A 26833-nucleotide genomic window follows, 5' to 3' on the forward strand; every position below is an offset into this window, starting at 1 on the left:
TAGTTTCAGAGCAAAAAGCAAATTCCTATTTTGGGGGGTCAAACCTGGACCTACTTTGACCCCCCGTAGATCCCGTTAGACTTCGATTTTCTTAATGCCGTGAACAACCTTTAGTCACAACACAACAAATATCATTTGTGCGAAGTTTGGTCACAATCCCTTCAGTGGTTTCGGAGAAGTAGTTGCAAGTGTTTACAGACGGACTGAAGGACGGACGATGTGCCATCGCCGAAGCTCCCCTGAACTTCCTTCTAGGTGAGCTAAAAATATTAATTTATTAAATTATTACATAAAAAAGAAATTCTTTTTATTATTAGAATAATAAAAAAGTTCCCTGTGGGGGACTGATGGTTATTTCCCCATGGTTTCTGAAAGATTTTAAAATAAATTCCCTGAATGAGGTGAAACCCCCTTTTTCAGCCTCTTATAGGGAATGGATCCAGATGGGGAGCATAATCCCAAGAGAACTTAATGTTCTGATGTATCTTACCAAATTTGCTCCATATAGGTCATGTAGTTTGTGAGGAAATATGTTTTAGTGAAAATGAGGGATTTGGGGATGGGGCCCATGGCCCCCTTTCCAGGGGATATATGTATAGCCATGGGGAGCACAAATGAAGGTTCGGGCATGGTCACGATGATGCATGAACAATTTGGTTTACTTCCGGTTGTTGGTTTCTGAGAATACATTTTTGGAATTAAATAACAATATTTGGGGCAAAACCTCCATTTTACCCCCCTTTCAATGGGCAGAATTACTCTTTAGAATTACCCTTTAGAATTACCCTTTAGAATTACCCTTTAGAATTACCTTTAGAATTATCCTTTAGAATTACCTCTAGAATTATCCTTCAGAATTACCTTTAGAATTATCCTTTATAATTACCCTTTAGGATCACTCTTTGGAATTACCCTTTAGGATTACCCTTTAGAATTACCCTTTAGTCCCATTTAGAATTACCCTTTGGAATTACCATTTAGAATTACCTTTTAGAATTACTCTTTGTAATTACCCTACAGAAACCTTTACAATTACCGTTTAGAATGTTTAGAATTTACATGTTTACATGTTTAGAATTATCCTTTAGAATTACCTTTAGAATTATCCTTTATAATTACCCTTTAGGATCACTCTTTGGAATTACCCTTTAGGATTACCCTTTAGGATTACCCTTTAGAACCCGTTGGAATTACCCTTTAAAATTACCACTTAAAACCACTTAGAATTACCCTTTAGAACCCTTTAGAATTACACTTTAGAATTATCCTTTAGAATTAAACATGGTGGTCAGAAAGGTTCTTCTTCATTTATAACGGATGGGCATAGCCAAATATCGAAGCGCCTTCATTGCTTAAAACTTGTGTCCGTTTAATTATAGGTATATGCTTGTTTTAAAAGCCTGTCTGTTCGGTATTGAAGAAGAAGAAGAAGAGCAGAAGAAGAAGAAGCACGACCTCTTGCAAGCATTAATGCAGCAGTTCCAATGGCAACATTTGGTATGCTACAACAGCAGGAACCCTTTAGAAGGGCATGGAAGGAACACACAAAATTATATATAGATTACAGTACTTCTTGAAGCAATAGAAAAAATATATATAAGTACATGGAAGGAGCGCACAAATGACAACAACCACAGCCACGACTACAGGAGCAGCAACAACTACGTGTTATAAATATCCTTGTTTTTTCATGTTTCACTTCATTTTCCATCCTCATTGACTTATAAAACATAGCACCAGTGCAACTTATATAAACATAGCACCAGTGAATCTGTGACAAAGCAAACCCAGCCGAGATACTTTGGGTATCAAAAACACCATCCAGACAAGATTTAGATCCAACTGCTGCATTATTCACCCAGCCAACAACAGAGGCAATGGCCAATGGGCTGCCATCGGACCTGCTGGAAGGACACTTTGTCTCACCTACAGTGCATCAGCATGACAACGTTGGATGCACAGCACAGTCTGTGTGCAAACAGCTCATGTCTGCAGTGATGTCAATGATTATGCCCATGTAGAAGTATCTATATAATAATAGCGAAAGGACTCGACTTTGTTATCCCTTTTACGCCGCACCCAGTGACCCGATTCCCACGGCACTAATGGATTTACCATCTACGAACCGCGCTCTTTGTTTATCACGTACAGCCATACTCGAAAAATCTGAATTAGCCGACGTTGGGGCCCAAAAGCATCCGATTAACTGCCGATACGACGCCATCTTATTGGCGTCTGCTGGGTGAAGGCGAAGCAAGCCGTCCGCTGATTGGACAGTCGAAGGCGACAGCAAGCCGTCCACTGAGTGGACAATCCTGAGCATGCATTTGTGCCGGTGTCGTCGATCGCGGTGTATGCTAACCTCATCAGGTGGGTTTACCATAATTTATTTCAACCGCGCTCTTTGTTTATCACGTACAGCCATACTTCCTAACTCTTACTCGGACAAGCAAATCCCCTATGCCATCCATAATGGTACACTCTATCCATACACCACATCCTCCCTTCCATGGATGTTCCACGGGTTTCGGCTAGTTTATAGTAATAGACAGAGTAGTGTGGAGAAGTATTTGTATTCATAGTGAATTTGTCACATTTTTTCCAAATCAGGGAAAGTCATCTTACATTTTGAGTTTGGACTCTTTACGATTTTGAAACAACATATATAAGGTGTATGTCATCATCAAATCAGTTTTTATACCTGAGAATTTGAATAAAACAACCAACTTATCTTGCTATTCTAACATGTGACATCCACATTGCCTTTGTCACTTTTTCATATTCCATCAGAAGTTGAGTCATTTCAATGGGTATTGAGTTGAGTTGGCTCCAACAATGAGTCAAACAGGAATTAATAGATGATAATCAAGGATCCTTATTCCTTATGAAAATGTCACAATGTGACACTCTCCACAAGAGCATTGCAAAGTAGGAGTGAAACGAGTATTAACTCTGTGGGAGATTTCCTGTTGAAACATTCATACACACTGTAAGAATTGATTATCTGGATACTTGTAAACGTTTTATACAAAAGTGCACAGTGGAAGAAATGTTGGATATCATGGTGACTCATAATAAGTTTGCATAAAAAAGAAATATTTTGTCAAGATTCAAGTGCCTGGCTGAATTCTAAAATACTATTTGCAAGTGGGTTGACAACATCACAGTGTTTACCCCCGAGCTTGTGAATGTGATGCCAACGTTCAGTTTTATTCATGGGTTACTGTTACAATGTGGGTCTAAATCAGAGAGAGTGACTCAAAACAACAAACTCTTAACTATTTTTTAACTGAGACCTCAAGCATGACTTCCTTAGCTCTTAGATGCAGGCGTCAAAAATCCTACATACACACAGCCATTGGGCCTCGGAGGCCCAAAGGATGTATTCATGGTTTTTTTATTTTTTATTTTTTATAGATTTTTTTCTTTCATATCCTTTTTCAATCCAGGTCGATGCTCATGGATGTGTATTTGCTCAGAAAATGTGAATCATTGATCCTATTAGTTGGAAGAATCCCATACAAGTAATGAATCTTTTTTTTTTTTTTTGCAAAAACAATAATTTTGCTCTTGGTTTTGCAACTTTTTTTTCTCTAAAAGGTTGAGGCTCATGTCGGAGTATTTGCTCAAAAAAATATGATTCACTAATCCTTTTATTTAGAATACATGTCCACAACTGTCAAAAATCCTACACCTATGCAGCCAATTAGGCCTCGGAGGCCCCACAAATTTATTCGTGTAAAGTTTTTTTATTTTCATATTTTTGTCACTGAATTATTTGTAACCAAGTTAGAGGAGCATATAATGAGGCTCATATCAAGAAAATAATGATATCACAGTAGTACAACAACATTTATGCGGGGCCTCGAAGGCCCCAGGCCTGCATTCGTGTCGGATTTTCGGGTTATAAGTGAAGAATGAAGATTTTCCCATGAGCCTGAATGAATTTTTTTAATGTCACTGAATTTTCTGTAACAACATGAAAGTCGGTGAAAATGTAGTACAACAACATTTATGCGGGGCCTCGAAGGCCCCAGGCCTGCATTCGTGTCGGATTTTCGGGTTATAAGTGAAGAATGAAGATTTTCCCACGAGCCTGAATGAATTTTTTTTATGTCACTGAATTTTCTGTAACAACATGAAAGTTGGTGAAAATGAGGCTCATTCCCAAAAATTTTTTTACAGCATTGTTTTTGCAACAAAAAAAACCTTGTGGGCCTCCGAGGCCTAATCATTGCATCCAAGGGTTAAAAAGCCAAAAACTGCAACTTATCCCTGGATTTCCAAATCAAGGTCTGATCCAAGAATCATTAAATCAATATTCATCCATAAGTGAGCAATGTTATAAAATCCTTACATACTGTGGTCATCTGATACAAACACTCCATACAATCTCTTTAATTGATTGATTTAATTGATGTCTGACTTAGGTTAATTTAATTGTTACAATTTGATGCTGCAACAGTTAACTAGATATCTGTGATCACAACGCGATCACCTAGGGTAAGCCCACCAACTCCCCTGGGCGCCCGCGATCCAATGATGGCCATATTCCTTTTAGACCGCCATATAACCTTGATCTTCAACGTTTACGGATAGAGGGATAGAGTGTAAATTAAGAAAATGTGTCCCCATTTACAATATATCCATAAAATTCAGCATCATGAAAATCGGAGGAAAATTCTAGAAATTTTGAACAAAACGGTGATTTTTTTGCTAAGTAATGCTTAAAGTTTGTGGAAGTTTGTGATAATTAGGTCACAATTCTTAATTGGGTCACAATCCGAAAACAAGTCTGTCAAGGACACTAATCAAATATCAGGTGCATACCTTCGATGCAGTTTTACCATTATGATGAAAGAACATCTTGGAAGACCAAGCAGTCTGAGATTCTGCATTGGAAAAATTGAGCGATGGGTAGATTTGGAGCAGATTTTTAAAATAACAAGCTGAGTAGATTTTGGCTGAGGTCTGGATGCATATCGGGCCTATCAGTGGGATACAAAACGTAAACTGTTCTGCCTGGCGGAGTTATGCGCTCTACCAAGTGTCGTTCTGGTTCACCCATGTGCGTTGCTGGTCTACTTCTGAAATTTGCCTTGTGAAGTTCTCACTTTTAGCTGTAAAAACTTCCTTTCTCAAAGATAAACAATAATAATTTATCCTCAAAATTCCCAAGCCCTTTACTCCACTTCATATTTCTACTGTCATTATTTTTTAGATAATTACAATTACTTACATATATAAAATGTGTCAAACATTTTCCAAATTATTTCCCACTGCACCAAATTTTTAAATGGGTGTTATAAATGGCATCAACATCAAGTATGCTGTTATCAAATGAGTCGAGTTTTTCTTTGGGTAAAAAAGGCTTCTTACTTTAAAAGTACTAAGTTTGCTCACACATGCCAGAAGTAAGCCTCTCTATGAACTCCATGCAGCTTCCTATAGTCAATGCGCTGAATGCAACATAGCATTTACTGAAGGTGTCATAATATAGATAATCATAATATCGATATTATTATGAAAAATAATGCATACCCAATATAAAATATGCATTAGAAGTCAAAACGTACAATTAAAAAGCAATAAGAGTAAAATCACAGAAAGTGAGTCGTTCGCAGGATCGCTCAGACACAGCACACTCACCTATGAGCTGTTTAGTCCACATTATGTTCCTGGTCTAACCTATCAATTATTGCCATCCTGCTGCTTCACAGGAAAGGTGTGGCATCAATGAGTATGTTGCACATTCAGAGGAGATGTTAAGCTGCTTGTCCCACTTGATAGCATTTGCTTACAAGTGCAAAGAGAATATACAGTACCTTTCATAACAAGAGTAGGCCATTGTGAGCCAATACGATGGCCAAATCATTGAGTACTGCTTTAATCTATGGGGAGCACTGCAGTAGTGGCATAGCCACAATTACAGAAATTATGCAAACCAACAGTCACGTGTGACTCATGAAGAATTTTGGATCTGCTTTACAACAAGCATACCATAAAAAGGACATTGAGTGGATGCTAAATTGTAAGGAACTTTTTTTTTTTTTGTATACAAGATCGAGGCTCGTGAAAGAGCTAACATTAATCACACAAAAAGACAAACCGACACACAAAACACAAAAAACAAGGGGAGCGGCAGACAAGATGGGGAGAGAGGGGGAAGGACACAAACACAACATTTGAGAGCAGGGACATCGGGAGGACTTGGGGGGAGGTGGGAGAGGAATAAAACATATGAACACTGCAAGGACTCTGGGGTGAATTACCGGGGGTAGAAAAGATCAAGGTTTTCGATGGGGGAAGATAAGAGATGGTGGTGAACAGCTGTTTTAAAGACCTGGAGGGAGGAGTGGGATTGAAGGGAGTGGGGGAGTTTGTTCCAGAGGTGAGAGAAAAGGGGAATGAAAGAGTGAAGGTGAGCAGAGAGCCTAGACTTTGGCAGTTTAACCATAAGAGGGTTGCAGGCAGATCTTGTGCGACCTGAAGGAATATTGGGGGGACAGAGCACAGAGAGAGCTGGGGGAGCAAGGCCGGAGAGGAGTCGGTAGAAGACAGAAAGACCACCAACCTGCCTGCGGTGAGTGAGTGAAAGGCCCTCGGAGTTGACTACATCGCAGGAGATTCCAATGATTCTGAAACTTCACAATTAAAAAGGGAAGTTACGATTACACATTAGCTTCATACATACATATTGCAATTAGTACAGATGCTTTGTAGTTGAAGGGGTGAAACTCGTGATGTGTGGTGAAAATGGAAAGTGAGATTTGCTGGTTGTGGAAGATCTGATGAACCTTTTACATTATATGGTGCAAATCTTACGTGGAGCTCAATGACCGAAGGGCAAGGTTGGCTAGCTGAATGAGTAGTCCAAAAGTGCGGGCATAAAGAGAACACGCCAGTTGATCTCTCCAGGCTGTGGCCGTCAGAGCTTGTACTCTACGGTATGCCTTGTCACCTATGGTTGAGAAGGTGGTCGTAGACGATTGAAAAATGAAAGCGATGGAATCAAGGACAAGCAATGAAATTATAGCGAAACTACATAAAATGTATCCAACATTTTGTGGTGACCTACCCACTGGACCACACAATCTACAGGCTAATAACACACCTGATGGTGTAACACTGAGTCTCTCTTTCATCAGATGATACAGGGAACACTGAGCCAATGAGGGAGGTGATGGGTGGATTACAGGTAGGGAAAAGAAGCACGAGATGGTCTCCAATCCAACGAAAGGCGAATGGAGGGTCACCGGGCCAGGGAGGGTCATGCGTGAACAGAGCCATCGAGTTGACAGTCGTGGACAATGGCACAGGATGGAGTTCTGTGGTGAAATTTCCGATAATGTAAGGGTCCAGTGGTGTAATACGCAATGTAGATCTGACTGAGCAATTATGCAGTGATGTGTTTGGATGGAAAAAACATGACATAATGAAGGATTTACCTGTCGAACAAGTGACATCAGTGGTAAGTGCTGACTCCAGGTGTGCAGATGGAACGAGTAAGGCAGCTGCAGCTGGTTGGAAGTAGACAAGTATATATATAATACAAGCATCATTTTCTCGACAAAGAGAAATACGAAGTAAGTCTATGCATGCGCAAAATGAGAAGGGAGGAAAGGAAGGGTCACTGTGTGTAGGAGCAAGGTTTGGTGGAGATGGAGGAGATGATGCAAATCACGATAATTAATACCAGTCTATATATACATATATATATATATATATATATATATATATATATATATATATATATATATATATATATATATAAATGTATATATACAGTGCATTCAGAAAGTATTCAGACCCCTTCACTTTTTTCACATTTTGTTATGTTGCAGCCTTATGCTGAAATCGTTTAAATTCATTTTTTCCCTCATCAATCTACACTCAATACCCCAGAATGACAAAGAGAAATCAGGATTTTAGAAAGTTTTGCAAATTTATTAAAAAGAAAAAACTGAAATATCACATTGACATAAGTATTCATACCCTTTGCTATGACACTTGAAATTTAGCTCAGGTGCCTCCCATTTCTCTTGATCATCTTTGAGATGTTTCTACACCTTGATTGGAGTCCACCTGTGGTAAATTCAATTGATCGGACATGATTTGGAAAGGCACACACCTGTCTATATAAGGTCTCACAGCTGACGATGCATATCAGAGCAAAAACTAGCCATGAGGTCGAAGGAACTGCCTGCAGAGCTCAGAGACAGGATTGTGTTGAGGCACAGATCTGGGGAAGCCTACAAAAAAAAATTCTGCTGCATTGAAGGTTCCCAAGAGCACAGTGGCCTCCATAATTCATAAATGGAAGAAGTTTGGAACAACCAGGACTCTTCCTAGAGCTGGCCGCCGGGCCAAACTGAGCAATCGGGGGAGAAGGGCCTTGGTAAGAGAGGTGATCAAGAACCCGATGGTCACTCTGGCTGAGCTCCAGAGATCCTGTGTGGAGATGGGAGAAACTTCCAGAAGGACAACCATCACTGCAACACTCCACCGATCTGGGCTTTATGGCAGATTGGCCAGACGGAAGCCAAACAGTTCAATATTGGTTTCATCAGACCACAGCATCTTGTTTCTCACAGTCTGAGAGTCCTTTAGGTGCTTTTTTGCAAACTCCAAGCGGGCTTTCATGTGTCTTTCACTGAGGAGAGGCTTCCGTTTGCTTAGTAAAGTAAAGGATGTGCTGAGAATGAAAAATGGCCTAATTTTTCCTTCAATTGGGCATTTGTGAGAGGAATTTTCTGCTTAACATCAAATTACACAAAACCACGAAATTATTTGCAAACGGAAATCTTTCTCCTTGCTGTGAAAAAAAACTTGATGAAGGTCATTAAGTGCCAAAATTTGTTTATTTTTTTTTCTCTCTACATGTTGTGTGTAACTGGTTATTCCTATGTGAAAGTGGTTATTTTTTAATCAAAAGCACAATGTTTACATACTCACCCTGCTCTAGAAGCTGTGGGCTGGAAACTCGACTGGTTTCAGGGGGGTCAACCTTTTGGAACCGGATTTTCGTTAAGAGCCAAATGCCGCGGAGCAAACTGAGGAGAGAAGATTCATCCTTTGGGAAAGTCAAACGTGGGAATAAAGGGAGAAAGAGGATTGAAAAAGAAATAAGACTGGCAGGTGCAACCAATGAGCAATACTGTTTCGGTTAGGTCATCACAAAAAACTATAATGCACTCGAAGGAGGTGCTGAGTCACACCACTACGTTTCTCTTCTAAGATGATTTTGTGATTTGATGTATGATAATAAATTTTTTAGAAATAAAGTAACCACCTGCATGCATACTCACAGTATGTACAGATAGCACATTTCTTGCATTCTGCTCATTCTCTTATTACTACTTGCAGTTATAGTTTCTAATGCAGTATTTTAATTTGTTGATTTTGGGTATTAATGTTTGATTTTATTACGAATGGCCTCTGACTTCAAGACCAAAAACTGCTTGGCTAATTTCTCTCAACTTCTGTAACGATGCTCAGGATACCCATGTGCAGGTTATGGGTGCAAAATAAGTTTGGCCTCATATCACACACCCCATTTCCTTCCCCAGCCTCCCCCCTTTCCACCCCTCCACCCCCCCCCCCAACCCCCCCTCACCCAAAGGATTGGGAAAAGACACCTAAGTTAGAGTGTAATCAATATTTGTCCTTTGGGCGTACCTCTTTAAAAGTATCACTCATTGCTCTGCACTCATTAGCTCCGCCACCAAAGGTGGACAGGGCTTAAGTTTTCACCCCTATATGTCTGTTTGTTACTTGTAAAATCAAAGATTTTTCAAGTATATCGGTTGGTCTTGTGCGTTATTCTGTCTGTTTGTCTGTTTGTCAGTCACCGACAGGTCACAATTTTCAACAAATCATCATGAAGCTGAGAAAGTCTGAAATCTGAGAGAAAGAGTTCTCTCCACAGGGCAGACATAGCATGCACTATTGCCCAAAAGGAACAATGTGCAATAATCACCTGGATGTTCACAGGTTTATATCAACATTGGAATCTCCCGTGGTGAAGCTGATTCCGAGGGCCTTTCACTCGCTCACCGCAGGCAGGTTGGTGGTCTTTCTGTCTCCTACCGACTCCTCTCTGGTCTTGCACTCCCTGCTCTGTCTGTGCTCTGTCCCCCAAATATTCCTTCAGGATGCACAAGATCTGCCAGCAACCCTCTTCTGGTGAAATTGCAAAAATCAAGACTCCCTGCTCACATTAACTCTTTCATTCCTCTTTTTTCCTGCCTCGGGAATAAACTCCCAGACTCTTTTCAATCCCACTCCTCCCCCCAGGTGGGATTGCTTTAAAACAGCTGTTCACCACCATCTCTTCCCACCCCCAAAAACTCCCCAAAAATTTCAAACTCCCCACCCCCAAAAGGTCAACATAGGCGAAATTTCTAAAATCCTCAAATTTCATCCGATTGACTTGAAATTTGAATAGCATTTGCATATCAGTAACTGAAATCAACAACCAACTATTTTTTAGATCAGCATAGGCCAAAAGGTCAACATAGGCCAAATATCAACAACCTATTCAAATCTCTAAACCCTCAATTTTATCTTCCCCCATCCAGAAGCTTGAAGATACCTTGATCTTTTCTACCCCCGTTAAAACACCCCAAATCCATCACTTCCAATCCTCGACTTCTTTCTTGAAATCCCTAGTACCGTCCATTTGTTTTATACCGTGTACCCCATCCCACCCCCCACCCCCCCCCCCCGTTCCCCTGCCACAGATCTACCGATGTCCCTGTTCTTTACTGTTGTTGTGCTTGTGTGCTTCGCTCTCTCTCCCCCTCTTGTCTCCTGCTCCCTTTATTATATGTTTCATGTGTCCGTTTATATGTTTTTTGTGTTTAACGTGTTAGCTCTTACACGAGCCTCGACTTTGTATCCAAAAAAAAAAGAAAAAAAAAGTGTCACCAAATGATAGAGTTGGTCATAAGCAAGAAGCATATTGTTTTTGGGGTCAAAAGGTCAATAAGTCAACATAGGCCAAAGGTCAACCAAACAACAAAGGTCAACTTTGTCAATTTTCTAAAATTTAAATTTTCATCCGATTTACTTGAAATTTGAAGAGCATTTGCATATCTGGTCACTGAATTCAACCACCAATTATATTTTTGGTCAACATCGGCCAAAAGGTCAACATAGGCGAAATTTCTAAAATCCTCAATTTTCATCCGATTGACTTGAAATTTGAATAGCATTTGCATATCAGTAACTGAAATCAACAACCAACTATTTTTTAGATCAGCATAGGCCAAAAGGTCAACATAGGCCAAATATCAACAACCTATACAAATCTCTAAAATCCTCAATTTTCATCGGATTGACTTGAAATTTAAATATGATTTTCATATCAGCTAACTGAATTCAACCACAGTCTATTTTTGAAATCATCACAGGCCAAAATATCAACATGGCCAAAGGTCAACAACCTTTTCAAATCCCTAAAATCCTCAATATTCATCTGACTGACTTGAAATTTGAATAGTATCTTCATATCAGCTAGTTAGCTTGGAACCTAGTCACAGTGATCCTAGATGTCCTAGATGTCCAGTGATCAATTCAACCACCAATTATATTTGAGGTCAACATAGGCCAAAAGTTTCTGTCAAAAGGTCAACATAGGTCAAATTTCTGAAATTGTCAATTTTCATCCGATTAACTTAAAATTTGAGGATGATTTGCATATCAGGTCACTGAATTCAACCAGCAATTTTTTTTTTAAGGTCAAAAGGATGCTCTATGAGTGCCATTCTACTTTGTTCTCTTTTGCCAATTGTCGCTCTATGAGTGATTTTTCATTTATCTCCCAATCGCCTACAGGTAAAAATTCTAAACCAATCGTCATGAAGCTTTACCAAGTTATAAAGGTAGTCACAACTGAGAATCCTATTGATTTTGAGGTCCAAGGTCATCTTGAGGTCGGATTTCTAAAATTCTCCTTTTTTCATCTGATAGACTTTAAATTACACAGCAATTGCATAGTGCCTCAGTGAATAGGGAAACCAACTATTTTTTGAAGTCAAAAGGTCAAAGTCTATCCTCAGGAGAGCCAAGAGAGTGTATATCCTCAGGAGAGCCAGGAAACAATATCTCTCTACTCTTAAGACTGAACTCTCAAACCTGTCACCCTCCTCCAAATCCTGGTGGCATCTGCTCAAATCTGTTTCTGGTGTTGGTTCCCCTTCCATTCCCTCCCTTACCTCAAAAATGGCTACACAGCTAACACTGCACGTGAAAAAGCTGAATGCCTGAGGGCATCAGCCCACGGGTCCTAAAATCCTGCTCTGCTGCTCTATCTCACCCTCTCTCTGCTCACTTCAGCCTCTCTTTTGCTCAAGGTCATCTGCCTTCTCCTTGGAAATCAGCTAACATTAGCGCTTTCCATAAAAAGGTGCAAAAACGGATCCTTGCAACAACAGCCCAATCACCCTGCTCCCAATAATCAGCAAGGTCATGGAATCCATCATCGCTTCTGACATAAAATCCTTTCTCTTCTCCAAGGGCTTGATCTCGGATCATCAATTTGGATTCAGACCAGGTCACTCTACTCTGGACATGCTGTTTCTGCTGTCTCAACAATGGATGGAGGTCCTCAATGCCAAACAGGAAATCAGAGCTGTCTCTCTTGACATATCTCGTGCCTTCAATATGGTCTGGCACCCTGCCCTGCTCACCAAACTCTCCTCCTATGGTATCCATGGAAACCTCCACACATGGCTTACGGACTTCCTCTCCGGTCACAGTAAAAGTGTGGACCTGAATGGAATTCTCTCATCTCCCCTTCCTGTCCAGGCTGGAGTTCCTCAGGGCAGTGTTCTGGACCCTGTCCTTTTTTTGGTCTTCATTAATGATCTCTCCGTCTCTCTGGAAAATCCTTTCTATCTCTTTGCTGATGACTCCACTCCATGCTGCTCCATATCTCAACCCTCAGATTGGCAGGCTGTAGCCTCTTCACTCTCTGCAGACTGGACAAAATCAGAAACTGGTCAAACAAGTGGAACTTGTCTTTCAATCCTGACAAATCTCACACTCTCACTATGTCTCTCCGAAAAGACCGTCTGGACAACCCTCGCATATACAGACTTGGCATTTAATATGGAATATTTTATTTTTCTTGACTTGGGTTTACTTTCTGAACTCGGTATATCAATCTGGTGAGTTTCTTTTATGCTTCGGTGATTTCTTTGTTAAAAGAACCATGTCACTGATTGTCTGTCGCAGCAAGAAGTCAATAACAGGATTATATCACAGGTGGCGTGACAAAATTTACGGACAGGTACATTTGACGATTGGCTTCACAATCGGGGATATAAGGGTTGTTGCGTTCTGTATTAGTGGAAAACAACTGCTGCACGTCTACAAAAGTTATTGCCGCTTCCCCTGGAGATGGTCCATCAACTCGACAATGCTCTTTGTCATTTAGTGGTGGCTTTACGAAATTCCGGCATGAAACAGCGTGCTATTGCTCGGCAGTATGGCATCACTCAAGGTCAGGTGTCAAAGATCCTGAAACGAAATGCTCAGAGGGGTGTCCCTTCTCCAATACCGAGGTCAGGACGTCCCCGCAGAACCATAAGGAGGGATGATCGCCAGCTGCACTGGTTAGTCCGCAATGGCCGTACCAAGTCAGCTAATCGGCTTCGGGCTGAGTGGCATCAACTGACAAATGTGCCTGTATCCAGAAGGCTAGTCAACCAACGACTGGTTCAAGCAGGCTATAGTGCCAGGTGTCCCCTGAGAAAGCCACGTCTGACCAGACAACACCGCCAACGCCGATTGCAGTGGGCCAGAGAGCACCGTCAATGGCAGCCAGGACACTGGAATCACGTGATCTTCAGTGACATGTCTAGATTTCTGGTCTATCATCAATATGGCCGCGTCCGAGTGCGCAGACAAGTGCATGAAGCCTACAACGAAGATTGTATAGTACCAAGAGTCCAAGCTGGAGGTGGTGGGGTGACCGTTTGGGCTGCTTTTCATGCAGGGGGCAAAACTGACCTGGTTGTTCTGAATGGAAACCTGAACCATTTCAAGCACAGGGCCATTCTGGAAGAAACATTGCTTCCATTTGTTCGTGCAGCCTTTCGAGGAAACTTTGTCTTCCAAGATGATAATGCACGGCCTCATCGTGCTCGCATGATCCAACACTTTCTTGCTGACCGTGGTGTAGAGCATATGGAGTGGCCTGCCATGTCCCCGGCTATGAATCCGATAGAGAACTTGTGGGCAGAATTAATGCGTCAAATCGACAACTTGGACCAGCAGCCTGCCTCTGTGCGTGAATTGCAGCAGGCAATTGTAACTGCATGGCAAGCGATTCCCGTCCAAACCTTGGCAAATCTCGTGAACAATATGCCTCAACATGTACGTGCTCTCCTGAATGCTCATGGGGGTTACACGAAGTACTGAACTGTAATTTTACTGTCGGTAATCCCAGTCGTAATTTAACTTTTGTTTTTGTTTAAAAAAAAATTCGGCTAATGTGCAAAATAAAGAGATACTTCTGGAAAACGCACAGAAGTTTAACACAGTACTGTCCGTGAATTGAGTTTGATATGAGTTTATTTGCTTCGAAATGTCAAATGTGGTTTTTGTTTCTTTTAAAGGTCACATTAACAAAATCTAGAATAATTTCAACATAATTCCAATGAACTTTTGGTTCTAAGTCATCTTGGAAAGTAAGTTCACCCCCACAAAAAAAATTCCATATTAAATGCCAAGTCTGTATTTTCTTAACAATCCTCTCAAAGAAGTTCGTCACTCATGCTTTTGGGTGTCACTATCTGCCATGATATTTCCTGGGAAAACCACATTTCCAAGCTGGCCTCCAAAGCCAGTCGCTGACTGGGCATCCTCCGTCGTGCGAAGTCCATCCTTGGCACACCTGAGCTCCTCACCACATACAAAGCTTTCATCTGCAGCTCAATGGAATACTGCTCCCCCATCTGGGCTGGTGCTCCTGCCTCACACCTAGCTCGGCTTCACACAGTTGAAACCAAGGTATTCATAATCATTGGTATCTCCCATGATGAAGCTGATTCTGAGGGCCTTTCACTCGCTGACCGAAGGCAGGTTGGTTGTCTTTCTGTCTTCTACCGACTCACTCCCCCTGTTCTGTCTGTGCTCTGTCCCCCAAATATTCCTGCAGGTCGCACAAGATCTGCCAGCAACCCTCTTCTGGTGAAACTACCAAAATCAAGACTCTCTGCTCACCTTCACTCTTTCATTTCTCTTTTCGCCCGCCTCTGGAACAAACTCCCTCACTCTCTTCAATCCCTCTCCTCCCTCCAGGTCTTTAAAACAGCTGTTCACTGTCATCTCTTATCTCCCCCATCTAAAACCTTGATCTTTTCTAACCCCATTAAAACACCCCAAATCCACCTTTTTCAATCTCCAACTTCTGCCCTGAAATTCCTAGGAGCGTTCATTTGCTTTATATCGTGTAACTCTCCCTTCTCCTCCCCCAGCCCTCTCCCTTCCACAGATTTCCCGATGTCCCTGTTCTCTACTGTTGTTGTGCTTGTGTGGTTTCCTCTCTCCCCCGCCCCCCCTTCCCCCTCTTTATTCTTCACCATTGTACCTGAGACGTAGGGCCAAAAACGATATATAGCATATCCCAAAACATTGTGGACGGATTCAGCCGAAACTTGGTGGATGAGTTGGGTAGGTGACAATAACAGGCAAATTAGATTTTGGTTAATGTCCGGATCCAGATGTGGCCTATCATTGGGAAAAGAAACGTAAATTGTTCAGCCAGACAGGTATATGCACTCCACCGAGTGCCATTCTAGTTCACTCTGCTTCTGACTTTGATTTTCTTTCTCTGGTTGGTGTCAGCTCTTTCTGTTCCTTTGTCACAGGTGCTGTTGGTCTGAATAGATCACTTTATCTGTGAAAGTTGCCTCTCCCTCTCAGCTCGAGTCTCTTGAGCTCTTTGTGTCTACGTACTCTTTTAATGTGCTTCCTGTCTCTGCTCGACGTGTGAGTATTGCGATAAACATGTTTGTTTGTTTGTCAGCAGGATAACTGGACAATATGAGCAGCTCAAAGTTTGGCATAGGACTTCATATTGTACAATAATATGCGATTATCGCAACTCATGCGTCAGCCTATGGCCATGGTATGAGCCAATAGAGTCCTGCACTGAATTATATTTGAATCCTTGTGAGCTCAAATTTGAACTCCTCTGAGACAATCCCAAGAAGAAGCTTTGTGCCAACCTTGGCATTCTAGCCACAATTGCTGTCCAGTTATTGTTCTGACAATCAGAAAAACATACAGACGAGATCATCGCGATACTCACGCACCCGGCCTATGGCCACGGGGTGAGTAAAATAACCTGAAGTTCAGGTCCCAAAGTTGGTAACATATTACAAACATAAAAATGAATGAAATATCGACTCATTGCTCCATCCCCTCCTTGGTCATCATGGCCCATACATATCCTCTCACTAAAATCCCTTTACTATCCCCTCTGGTTCTGAAAGGATAGCCTAGAAGTACACACCCTCACCTCTGTGCTGTTAAGCCTGGGTTTGAATCTCGATCCACCTACAGACACAGTCATCCTGGTGTTCCCCACGCAGGGTGAGGTATCAATGTGTGCACCATCCCTCCGATGGATGTTAAACAGGGCGTTTCCTCTGACAGCATTAGTTCATGGACAGGAAATATCTCACCATGTGTTTCAGAAAGAGGAGGCAAGATATCATCAGCACCCAGGCCAAATTACAAATTCCTGCTCTAATACGCAGGGGCACTGACTGCATTGGTGGCACAGCTAGGCCTCAGAAATGATGCAACCACAGCAGCTTAAATTTAGATTTGAATTCTAGTCCAATATGCACTCATTAACAACTATCTCCTCCAATTCTCTTTCAAGCCACTTGTGAGCACACCATACTGTATGTACTCCAACAAGTTTTAATAGCTTTAACGAGTTGGAACAACCTGATTTCAGCATAATGTGTCTTGCATTATTAGGCACGAATCACAGAATTAAACTATATTTTGCAAACAACAATATATATATTCGAGCATAGTGCAAAAGGTACTCTCTATCTCCACTAGTATACCATTTCAAACAGATGTACCCCAGCCAGCTTTAATGTTTATAATCTACCCATTATGTAGCAATTAGAGATTAATGAAATTAATAAAAGTAATATACCAAAACAACAAAGAAATCCGTAAATCAAATAGTTCCAAATTATTTTTGCAAAAACTACACATATAAGCATAGACAATGAAAACAATAGAGTGACATACCTCAGCAGAGAGTCCGAGAGCTCGCAAAGACATTACAATATCTGCTAGGCCTACATGTGAGGCCTGACTGCTCCAACAGTTCTCCGAGTTGCTGCCAAGACAAGGTGGGTGGCGATTTGACATAACTGCATCAGCACACTAGCCTGGTTTATAGCAAACAGTTATTACCTCCGCCATCAAAGGTGGATGGAGGTAATGTTTTCACCCCTGTCTGTCTGTCTGTTTGTCCATTTGTGAACAAAATATCTCAACAAGTTGTGGACGGATTCGGACGAAATTTGGCAGAGATGTAGAGTATGTGACAAGGATGAAATGATTAGATTTTCGTGAAGATCCGTATTCGGATCCGGCTACTAGAATTTTTTAAGTGATTCTTCACCATTGGGAGATGGGGCCAAAAACGATACCTAGCAGGATATCTCAAAAAGTTGTCGATGGATTTGGATGAAACTTGTTGGACCGGTTGTGTGTGTGACAAGGGAGAATCAATTCGATTTTGGTGAAGATCCGGAGATCCAGTAGAATCTAGTAGGTGAAGATCTACTCCATCGAGTAGAATTTTAAAGTGATTCTTCACCATTGAGTGAAATGGCCAACCAGGCAGAGGTATGCTCTCCACTGAGTGCCGTTCTAGTTATACATTTAGAATGAGCATGTGCCTTGTAAAGATACGAGACGGATAAAATGGCAGTGAGTCTCATAACAATGGGCAATCGGGTCCCATTAAACTAAAAGAGATGCACTATGACCAAATATTTCAAGCAATATACATTCTTGTTTTTATCTACAGGTCTAAGTCTCGTGCGTGGAGAAGCTGAAACAAAAATCTCACACACACATGCATACAAATATATGAGACAACGCCGAACTTGACTTCATAAAAATAGCCACTGAGCTTGGAGGAAGTGATGTAACTTCACATTATGACGTGAAGGCTATCTTTATGACATTATTTTCTCTCCTCACTTAGCTGGGAAATATTGGCAAATTTCCTCCCTTAGTCCCTCCCCACCCCATGGATGCCAACCAATGAGGTTTTGTTCATGCTCTACCCTCTAAATGTGCATTCGGACGAAACTTCGTGGACAGGTTGGATGTGTGACAAGTATGAATTGATTCGATTTTGGAGAAGGTTTGATCCGGATCCGAATATGAGTGGTTTTTTAAAAATCATAAATCATTCTCAACCATTGAGAGATGGGGCCAAACACGATATATATTTCAAAAAATTGTGGACGATTTATGGCCGCACTAGGTGGATGAGTTGATTAAGCGACAAGAACAAACTGATTAGATTTTGGATCAGGTCCGGATGCAGATCCGGCCTATCAGTAGATACAAAACGTAAACTGTTCAGCCTGGCGGAGGTATGCGCTCTACCGTGTTCCATGATAGTTTCACCCTTCGTTAATGAAAAAGGCATGAAGAGACATGAAACGAGATTTGAAAAACCATACCTATAAGGTGTTCAGTGAAAAATATTCGTTTATTTCTATATTTATAATGAAAGCCAATGTACAGTGCGTATCAAAAAAAAGGTAATCCGAATTCAAGGGGTTAATATGCAAAGGTTATTTATTTTGACAATTTACATGTGGTTTACTAATTAAGAGGAGATCCTCAGCTTTCCATTGATACCTTCCATGCATCATTGCTGTCACACATGACCGAGTACATTTTCATTGAAAATGACAAGTTCAAATCGCATTTTTACAAGTTTGGCTAATCGATGCAAGTCAGGATAATTGGTGCAAAATGAACGTCAGATGTGAACTTTTCTCAGGAATGATTGGCCTTTATGCACCCACACCTTCAACATGTCCACCTCCCCTTTCAACACAAAGCTCACAGCAGCGGAGCATGCCCTGAACTGCTCGTCTCACCATAGCCGGGTCATTGCGCAAAGCATCCACTTCATGTTGAATACGGCCCTGCAATTCGTCAAGATCACGGGGAGGAGTTACGAACACCTTTTTCTTTAAATGTCCCCAAAGGAAATAATCACATGGTGTGAGGTCAGGTGATCTTGGCAGCCAACTTGGCGGATGTGCTGGGGCGCCATCTTGGGCCCACCAGAGATATCTGAAGACACCACGAACCTGTCGCTCAAAGTTCTCCTCCAGCTGTGGTAAAACTTCATGATTGATCATCTGCAGCTACCTGTTACCATTGACATTCCTTTGAAAGAAAAATGGTCTGATCACCTGACCACTTCCACAAAGTCCCAACCAAACAGTCCACTATTGTCGATTCATGTTGGTGTCAAAATTAAATTCCGGGGGTTGTCCTGTCGGTGCATATTCAGGAACATTATGGGTATTGACCTTGCCATCCATGGCGAAAGCAGCTTCGTCGCCGATAACGGAGATACTGCAGGAAATTGATATCTGCTTCGCAACGTGCTATCAACCATCCGGCAAGCACCAGCCTCCTGTCAAAATCCCCTGGCGTAAGTTGATGCCGGATGTGAATCCGATATGGATGATGGTGGAGGTCCAGTCTTGTGATTCGGTTGAATGTTGCCTAAGGCAATCCCGTCCAATTTCGTCTTGCGCTGGTATCCCTAGGATGCTCCAAAACGTGCTGCATTACTGCTGCAATGTTCATTTCCGATCGCCCAGTGCGCCTCCTACCAGAATTCCCCTGAGGCTATTGCCATGCTCTTGGTATTTTCTAACATTCGCACAGATGGTTTTGGCTGCTGGAGGCTCCCGTTCTGGGAAACGTTCCCTGAACGCATCACGAGTTCGCTGCAAACTTCCAGTTTGGTGAAAGGTTGTAACCACAAAGGTCCGCTGTTCAGTCGTAAGTTGAACCATCTTTACAATGACTCCGACTGTCTCTAAACCCATGCACTCTCGGCCCATCTTAAATACCCATCTTAAACCCAGCTTAACAGCTTAATACCCAGCTTAACAATTTTACATAATCAACTTGGCAGTCGACAAGTAATGCGTCCATTTAAAACTGTCTTGCACAGATTATCCAAACTTGTAAAAATGCGATTTGAACTTGTCATTTTCAATGAACATGTACTCATCATGTGTGACATCAATGATGCATGAAAGGCATCAATGGAAAGCTAAGCATCTCCTCATAATTGGTAAACCACATGTAAATTGTCAAACTAAATAACCTTTGCATATTAACCCCTTGAATTCGGATTACCTTTTTTTTGATACCCACTGTACAGTGAGTGCATTCAGAAAGTATTCAGACCCCTTCACTTTTTTACATTTTGTTATGATGCAGCCTTATGCTGAAATCGTTAAAATTTATTTTTTCCCTCATCAATCTATACTCAATACCCCCATAATGACAAAGAGAAAACAGGATTTTAGAAAGTTTTGCAAATTTATTAAAAAGAAAAAACTGAAAAATCACATTGACATAAGTATTCATACCCTTTGCTATGACACTTGAAATTTAGCTCAGGTGCCTCCCATTTCTCTTGATCATCTTTGAGATGTTTCTACACCTTGATTGGAGTCCACCTGTGATAAATTCAATTGATTGGACATGATTTGGAAAGGCACACACCTGTCTATATAAGGTCTCACAGCTGACAATGCATATCAGAGCAAAAAATCAAGCCATGAGGTCGAAGGAACTGCCTGCAGAGCTCAGAGACAGGATTGTGTCGAGGCACAGATCTGGAAAAGCCTACAAAAAATATATCTGCTGCATTGAAGGTTCCCAAGAGTTGGGAACTCAACCCCCCTCTCCTCCCCTCCCCCCCTCTCCTCCCCTCCCCCCCCCCCCCCCGTTCCCCTCCCCTCCCCCGCCCGGCAATGCCGGGCGGGGGAGGGGAGGGGAGGGGGAAGAGGAGGGGAGGGGAACGGGGGGGAGGGGAGGAGAGGGGGGGTGGAGGGGAGGAGAGGGGGGGAGGAGAGAAGAGGGGGGGGAAGTACCCGGCATTCCATGTATAAACGTGAGGGAGAAGAAGGGGGAGGGGGAGAGGGAGGGGGGGAGGGGAGGGGGGGAGGGGGAGGGATGGGAGAGGAGAGGGGTGGGAGGGGGGAGGGGGAGGTTCCCAAGTTGAGTACCAGTTCACTGGTAATTCCCTGTTTGTCGTAAAAGGCGACAAACAGGGTTGGCGGCAGGAAGGGCATCCGGCCGTAAAACATTGCTCCAAAAAGGGGACCAAAAAAAACAACAACAACCACAGTGCCCGAAAAAGGCCAACCCCCGCTTTGCGGGGGGGAATGGCCTCTAAAGGTGTTTTTTTAAATTTTTTATTGAAGGTTCCCAAGAGCACAGTGGCCTCCATAAGTCTTAAATGGAAGAAGTTTGGAACAACCAGCACTCTCCCTCGAGCTGGCCGCCTGGCCAAACTGAGCAATCGGGGGAGAAGGGCCTTGGTAAGAGAGGTGACTAAGAACCCGATGGTCACTCTGGCTGAGCTCCAGAGATCCTGTGTGGAGATGGGAGAAATTTCCAGAAGGACAACCATCACTGCAACACTCCACCGATCTGGGCTTTATGGCAGATTGGCCAGACGGAAGCCTCTCCTCAGTGAAAGACACATGAAAGCCCGCAGAATATTGTTTCTCACAGTCCTTTAGGTGCTTTTTTTGCAAACTCCAAGCAGGCTTTATTAATATTGTCCGGGCCATTTTAGGATTTCTGTGTGGAATAAGCTAAGATTTCGTATTTTTTTCAGCTTTTTTTTCTTGTTCCACTGCAAACCAAAGAAATATATATGTGGATACCAAAATGTTTTTTAATTCCAACAATTTTCTGGAAGATTATTTGAAAAATAAATTTGAAAAAAGTGCAAGGGTGCCAATATTTTTGGCCATGACTGTATGTAGTGATTAGAAAAAGGAGATCCATTTTCTCAAGCAAATGAAGCCCAATCAAATCAGAACCATAGCACAAAATTGCAATTATTCTCATATCACAGGATTAATTATTTTTCCCAAGCTCTCAACTCAAACATGTTGAAGGAGCAAGTATTATGCATTACCTACTGACTTCTTACTCTGCATAAAATAACAGCTTGAAATGAATTTCAAGGACTTATTGAATCAATCTGGACTGCTGACAAGTAAATTAACCTTCTCGAGCTTCAACCACACTGGAGTGAAAATACCAAGTTCTGCCAGGCCTCCTTAATTGCTGTCTCGTCTGGGTTAGATTCTCAAACAGATTATTAAAATGTTGGAAATGTGCAGAGGAGACAGGGTGGTGTATCAAAAAGTGCTCCGTTTATCAAGTAGGTAATTGTCATGGGCACCTTGGTCAAATTCCCAATTCATGCCCTAAGTAGCACAACAAATTATAACACCGGATTTAAAACTGTGACAGCCCCTTATACACTATCGACAAATAGACCTGAAATATGGTCGGGGTAAGTAATAACAACACGATGTACACCATCTTGTAACAAAATTAAGGTATGGATCCCAGTTCAAATTGATATTGTTTTCCTTCATTATCAGTTGGCCTATTTGACGTCCCCATCTGAGCACCAAGCCTGTAAAGCCAAGTGCCAGCTTCAAATTCCATATATTGTATCGATTAGTTTATTGTATGCCTCAATTATTGGTTTGCTTCCAAATTGTGTGTACCCAACCTCTTGCTCTCTGTAACCACCCTAAACTGTCGTAACCAACTGCTTGTGGACACCTGAGAAGGTTCTTTCAACCCTCCATTTTGATCAAAAGATCATGAGGTCGTGTTTTAAATTTGTAGTTGAAGACTGAATTGACTGAAGTTGAGCAAAAGTTCGTAATGTTGGGACTTTTTTTTGTTTGTTTGTTTGTTTTTGTATACAAGATCGAGGCTCGTATAAGAGCTAACATTAATCACAAAAAAAACGAAAGCACAAACATACAATAAAGGGAGCGGGAGACAAGATGGGGAGAGAGAGGCAAGCACACAGGTACAACAGCAGAGAACAGGAACATTAGGAGATCTGTGGGAGGGAGTGGGCTTGGGGGGAGGAGGCATGGGAAGGGAGGGGAGTGGGAGAGGTATAAAACACATGGACACTGCTAGGACTTCCAGGAAATAAGTTGTTATTTCAAAAAAGTGGATCTGGGGTGAATTAACGGGGGCAGAAAAGATCAAGGTTTTGGATGGGGGAAGATAAGAGATGGTGGTGAACAGCTGTTTTAAAGACCTGGAAGGAGGAGTGGGATTTAAGAGAGTGACGGAGTTTGTTCCAGAGGCGGGAGAAAAGAGGAATGAAAGAGTGAAGGTGAGCAGAGAGTCTTGATTTTGGCAATTTCACCAGAATTGGGTTGCTGGCAGATCTTGTGCGACCTGTAGGAATATTTGGGGGAAAGAGCACAGATAGAGCTGGGGGAGCTTGGCTGGATAGGAGTCGGTAGAAGACAGAAAGACCACCAACCTGCCTGCGGTAAATGAGTGAAAGGCCCTCACAATCAGCTTCATCGCGGGTGATTCCAATGATTCTGAAAGCTTTGGTTTCAACAGCGTGAAGCCGAGCTAGGTGTGAGGCAGGAGCACCAGCCAGAGGGGAGAGCAGTATTCCATTGAGCTACGGATGAAAGCCTTGTATGTGGTGAGGAGCTCAGGTGTGCCAAGGAAGGACTTCTCACGATGGAGGATGCCCAGTCGGCGACTGGCTTTGGAGGCCAGCTTGGAAATGTGGTTTTCCCAGGAAAGATCATGGCAGATAGTGAGACCCAAAAGCTTAAGTGACAGAACTTCTTGGAGAGGATTGTTGAGAAAGTAGATGGGAGGGTTGTGCAGTCGGTCTTTTTGGAGAGACATAGTAAGAATGTGAGATTTGTCAGGATTGAAAGACATGTTCCACTTGTTTGACCAGTGTGTGATTTTGTCCAGGTCTGCATAGAGTGAGGAGGCTGCAGACTGCCGATCTGAGGGATGAGGAATGGAGCGGCAGAGAGAGGAGTCATCAGCAAAGAGATAGGGAGGATTTTCCAGAGAGTCGGAGAGATCATTGATGAAGACCAGAAAAAGCACAGGGCCCAGAACACTACCTCGGGGAACTCCAGCCAGAACAGGAAGGGGTGATGAGAGAAATCCATTCAGGGTCACATGTTGACTACGACCAGAGAGGAAGTCCGCAAGCCAAGCGTGGAGATTTCCATTGATACCATCGGAGGAGAGTTTGGTAAGTGGAGCTGGGTGCCAGACCGTATCAAAGGCACGTGATATATCAAGGGAGACAGCTCTGATTTCCTGTTTGGCATTGAGGACCTCCATCCATTGTTGAGACAGTAGAAGCAACATGTCCAGAGTAGAATGACCTGGTCTGAATCCAAATTGATGATCAGAGATCAAGCCATTGGAGAAGAGGAAGGACTTGATATCCAAAGTAATGATGGATTCCATGACTTTGCTGATAATTGGGAGCAGGCTTGACTTGACTTGAGGTTGTAAATCAATTTTTGGTGTCAATAAATTTAGTTCATATGGTTGAAAGTTTGGAAATCGGAGGTTCGTAAATCTGGATATTACTGTACTGGCAAGTGGTGACCTATTTATTACGTATATAAATATTCAATTGCGGTGAATTTCACCATATTCTGCACATCAAGAGATATTGTCGCCCCAAACAAGCAATACTTTCATGGTACACCTCTTTTTATCTTTCTAACCCATTGTTGAAGCACAATGCTCTGCGCAAGTGCCGATGGCACAAAGCGTAGTCTGTTTTGAGCAAACACAAACAAACAGACAGAGACCTGCATTGGTGTGTTCAGGTCCTGCTTGCAATAAATAAACATGAGTTCCCTTACAAGGAATTCCTAAAGAGAGGTATCCCCTCCCCCTCCCCCCATTTTACCCTTCATTTCTCATCTCCAATTTCTCCAATCCTTCAGTGGCACTCAGTAGAGAGAAGATGGGAAATGTTGGCTGTCCTTCACTGGCCAACACTCGAGACCTCTCCAGTAGGTAAGTGGTCAATCGCCCTGTAAGAGTACCATCATACCTGATCGTGAACAATCAGATAAAGACATGCCGAAAATATCTTCATCTTTAAAGCCACAGATGTCAAATAATAATGATACTGTGGTAGTACAAGCTACACATGAGTTAAATCAGGAACTAAGGTATTCAAAATGAGCTCAATATTTAATTTATTCCAACTTCTTCACCATCTCGTAGTTCAAAGGCAGAACACTCACCTTTGAGCTGTCTACCGTCGTTTTGATATCTGGTCCAACTACCAACTGTTACCCTGGTGTTTTGTAGGTATGGCATGTGCCATCCATTGGAGGGGACGCTAACCCAGGGGCCCACCTGCTAGGATTGGTTGCTGGTGAATGTTAAAGATTCTAAGAGTTTTCTTTTGTTAGAGTAGGCCATTGTCTACTAGAATCCTGGCCAAATTCCAAATTCCCTCTCCAACCTAGTGTGTGCACTAGATTTGCAGCACGGTCACACTTATATAAATTATGTGATGGACAGCCATTTATTGCACATGATTGAATGAATGAAACATATATTACAGTCAAAATTTCACAACTTTAGCATACTGCAACACTCGGCCATACTGCCGAGAAGAAACTTTGCAGTTTAAGAGCAATTTTTTTTTTTTACACAGAGTAAAAGACCAGGAGGTAACAGACAAAATAAACAGTAAAAAGAGAGGGGGGGGGGGACACCACACCAATCAGCAGTGTTGAAGGACAAAATAGAGGGCGAGTTGGACAAATTTGTGATGTGGTGAAGAATGAGGGGTAGGAGAGGACACACGGGGTGGACAGATGGATACAGGAAGAAAAAACTGTAAACTTGGAAAGAGGTGAACTAGGGAGGAGGGTTAACAGGGGTAGAAAAGATCATGGTTTTGGATGGGGCATGACCTAAGATGGTGGTGAAGAGCCTTCTTGAAGGCTTGGAGGGAAATAGAGATTGAAGAGAATGTGGATGTTGGTTTCACTGGCAGGAAAAAAGAGGAATGAATGAGTGGAGGTAACCAGTGATTCCAGATTTAGGTAGTTTCATCAGGGGGCAGATACGGGTGGACTGCATGTGTCCTGGAAAAACCTGGGTGGGGGGGATAAAGCATGGAAATAGCAGAGGATGTGAGACCAGCAAGGATGTGGTAGATGACAGAGAGACTGCCGACTTGTCTGTGATGTGAAAGTGATATGCCTATACACTCAGTGTCATCACTGGAGATCCCAATGATCTTGAAGGCCTTGGGTTCCACTACGTCAACTTGACCAAGGTGTGAGGCAGGGAAGCCAGCCCAAAGCGGAGCGTAGTACTCCATCAATCTGCGGATGAAGGCCTTGGAGGTGGATAGGAGTTCAGGTGCCAAGGAAGGATTTTGTACGATGGAGGATTCCCAGTCATCGACTGGCTTTGGAGATCAACTTTGAAATGTCGTTTGCCCAAGAAAGGTAATGGTTGACAGTGTGACCTAGGAGTTTGAGAGACTGAACTTCCTCAAGAGGAATGTCAAGAAAGTGGATGTGAGTGTTTGCAAGATAGTCCTTTTGGAAACACAGAGTGAGAGTGTGAGATTTGTCAGGTAAAAAATACATATTCCTAGTGTTTGACCAGCTCGTGGTTCTATCAAGGCCTGAAGGCTGCTGCC

At 42.3% G+C, this 26833-nt stretch overlaps 1 protein-coding gene across 1 annotated transcript in view; it reads right to left on the reverse strand.

Moving 5' to 3' along the window:
• LOC137435088 (unconventional myosin-XVI) overlaps positions 1-26833 on the reverse strand; it is a 224687-nt gene that overhangs the window by 137982 nt on the left and 59872 nt on the right. The window contains exons 8-13 of the mRNA XM_078784703.1: positions 25070-25196; positions 17287-17377; positions 8956-9073; positions 7449-7520; positions 7115-7328; positions 6826-6961 (exon numbers count right to left, since the gene is read on the reverse strand). Coding sequence (XP_078640829.1) covers positions 6826-6961; positions 7115-7328; positions 7449-7466 — 368 coding nt within the window. The 5' untranslated portion in view covers positions 7467-7520; positions 8956-9073; positions 17287-17377; positions 25070-25196. The remainder of the gene's footprint in view (positions 1-6825; positions 6962-7114; positions 7329-7448; positions 7521-8955; positions 9074-17286; positions 17378-25069; positions 25197-26833) is intronic.

The sequence above is a fragment of the Myxine glutinosa genome, chromosome 9, assembly GCF_964187855.1.
Source record: "Myxine glutinosa chromosome 9, kmMyxGlut1.1, whole genome shotgun sequence".
In the NCBI taxonomy this organism is placed as follows: Eukaryota; Metazoa; Chordata; class Myxini; order Myxiniformes; family Myxinidae; genus Myxine; species Myxine glutinosa.